The sequence below is a fragment of the Lucilia cuprina genome, unplaced genomic scaffold (genome assembly GCF_022045245.1).
Source record: "Lucilia cuprina isolate Lc7/37 unplaced genomic scaffold, ASM2204524v1 Scaffold_6990, whole genome shotgun sequence".
Classification (NCBI taxonomy): Eukaryota; Metazoa; Arthropoda; class Insecta; order Diptera; family Calliphoridae; genus Lucilia; species Lucilia cuprina.
The window spans coordinates 1-2,028 of NW_025811930.1; the positions used below are offsets into that span (position 1 = coordinate 1).

Sequence of the window (2,028 nt, forward strand, 5' to 3'; positions counted from 1 at the left end):
GATAGATAGATAGATAGATAGATAGATAGATAGATAGATAGATAGATAGATAGATAGATAGATAGATAGATAGATAGATAGATAGATAGATAGATAAATAAATAAACAGATAAGTATATATATTATTATAATTAACTCTTAAATTTCTTATCATTTCAGACACATAGTACAAAATGAAGGACCCAAAGCATTATTTAAAGGTCTTGGACCGAATCTCGTTGGTGTTGCACCATCACGTGCCATATACTTTTGCACATATTCACAAACCAAAAATTTCCTCAATAATTTAGGGTAAATATAAGCATAACTTTTACTTTAAATGTATAATTACACATTTTTTACAATTTAACCACAAGCATTACATTCTCTTTATGGTTTGTTTTATTCATTTTAAATTGGTTTTCAATTCTAGATTAATGCAACCTAATTCACCACAAGTTCATATTGTTAGTGCAGCTAGTGCCGGTTTTGTTTCCTCTTCCATAACAAATCCAATTTGGTTTGTTAAAACACGTTTACAATTGGACTATAATTCCAAAGTTCAAATGACCGTCAGACAATGTATCGAACGTGTTTATACTCAGGGTGGTATTGCGGGCTTTTACAAAGGTATTACCGCCAGCTATTTTGGCATCTGTGAGACAATGATACATTTCGTAATCTATGAATTTATCAAATCGAAATTGGTTAGTTTATAATTTGTCTTCCTTATTATGCAATGAAAATAATATCTATTTAAAAACATTCGCTTGTATTTTTTTGCAGATTGAACAGCAAAATCTCCGCCAAAATAGGCATCATACGGATACTTCAAAGACCTCCAGAGATTTTCTTGAATTTATGATGGCTGGTGCCGTATCAAAGACTGTTGCCTCATGTATTGCTTATCCACATGAAGTTGCGCGAACGCGTCTACGTGAAGAGGGTAGTAAATATAATAAATTTTGGCAAACATTACATACGGTATGGAAGGAAGAGGGTAGAGCTGGTTTATATAGGTATGTTAAATGTTCAAAAAAAATGAAATTGTTAATTGGTTTTAATAAATTTACGCAAAATTATATGATTGAAAGAAAGGTTGAGACTAAAATAATCAGAAGAAGTTTATTTACCACTGTTACCACTTGTAAATACGTGTGAACTATAAACAACAAAGTTTGGACATAAGACAAAAAGTGTTGTTATACCCTACAGCACTTTAGTGGGTAAGGTATATTGGGTTTGTGCTGATGTTTGTAACATACAAAAGAATTCATCCTATACCCAATTAAAGTATACAAATCGGCTTAGAATCGTTTTCAATTAAGCTGTGCGTCTGACTGGCTGTCCATGTAAACCTTATGCGCAAGGCACAGGTGGCAAATTTTCAAGATAATTGAATGAATTTGGAATTTGGATGAACTTGCACACACTCTTTTTTATGGCCCAAGGACAAAGCCTCTTAATATGTATAAAATTGGCCCATTATTTCGCCTAGCCGTACCCCCCGAATAGGGCCTTTGGACTCCTCATTAAGTTAAATGTTCTATTATGTCAACAAAAGGCGGCAAAATTCACTTATAAACACTAATAATATTTTTAAATTGTACATAAACTACTTTGACGTTAATTCCTCTACGAACATTTATAAGGATAGGCCCATATTTTCTCCTACTCGATATTTCTCCTACTGATATCTCTTGTTAAAAATCTCTTATTTTTGCCAAAAAAAAAAGTAAACATAGTCAGGAATAAAGTTAGAAACAATGATTTATTTTTCAAAATAACCCCATTTTTAACATACTGATTTGTTTAGGGTGTAATACGGTCGACTATGACCGACTATACATTCATACTTGTTTATTATAAGTATAAGAATTTAATGTAACTTGGTTATAAAACGTTTAGAAGCAGAAGACGGACTAACAATAACAATGGTTAAGCTTACTTACTTACTTACTTACTTACTTACTTACTTACTTACTTACTTACTTACTTACTTACTTACTTACTTACTTACTTACTTACTTACTTACTTACTTACTTACT

At 31.6% G+C, this 2,028-nt stretch overlaps 1 protein-coding gene across 1 annotated transcript; it reads left to right on the forward strand.

Annotated features, from left to right (window-relative positions):
- Positions 1 to 148: 148 nt before the first annotated feature.
- On the forward strand, positions 149 to 1,254 carry LOC124421231 (mitochondrial carrier protein Rim2-like; the record flags this gene model as incomplete). Its single annotated transcript, XM_046956099.1, has 3 exons — positions 149 to 291; positions 413 to 686; positions 766 to 1,254. Coding segments are annotated over 3 exons (792 nt in total), but the record flags the coding sequence as incomplete, so codon positions are not given.
- Between the last annotated feature and the right edge of the window lie 774 nt (positions 1,255 to 2,028).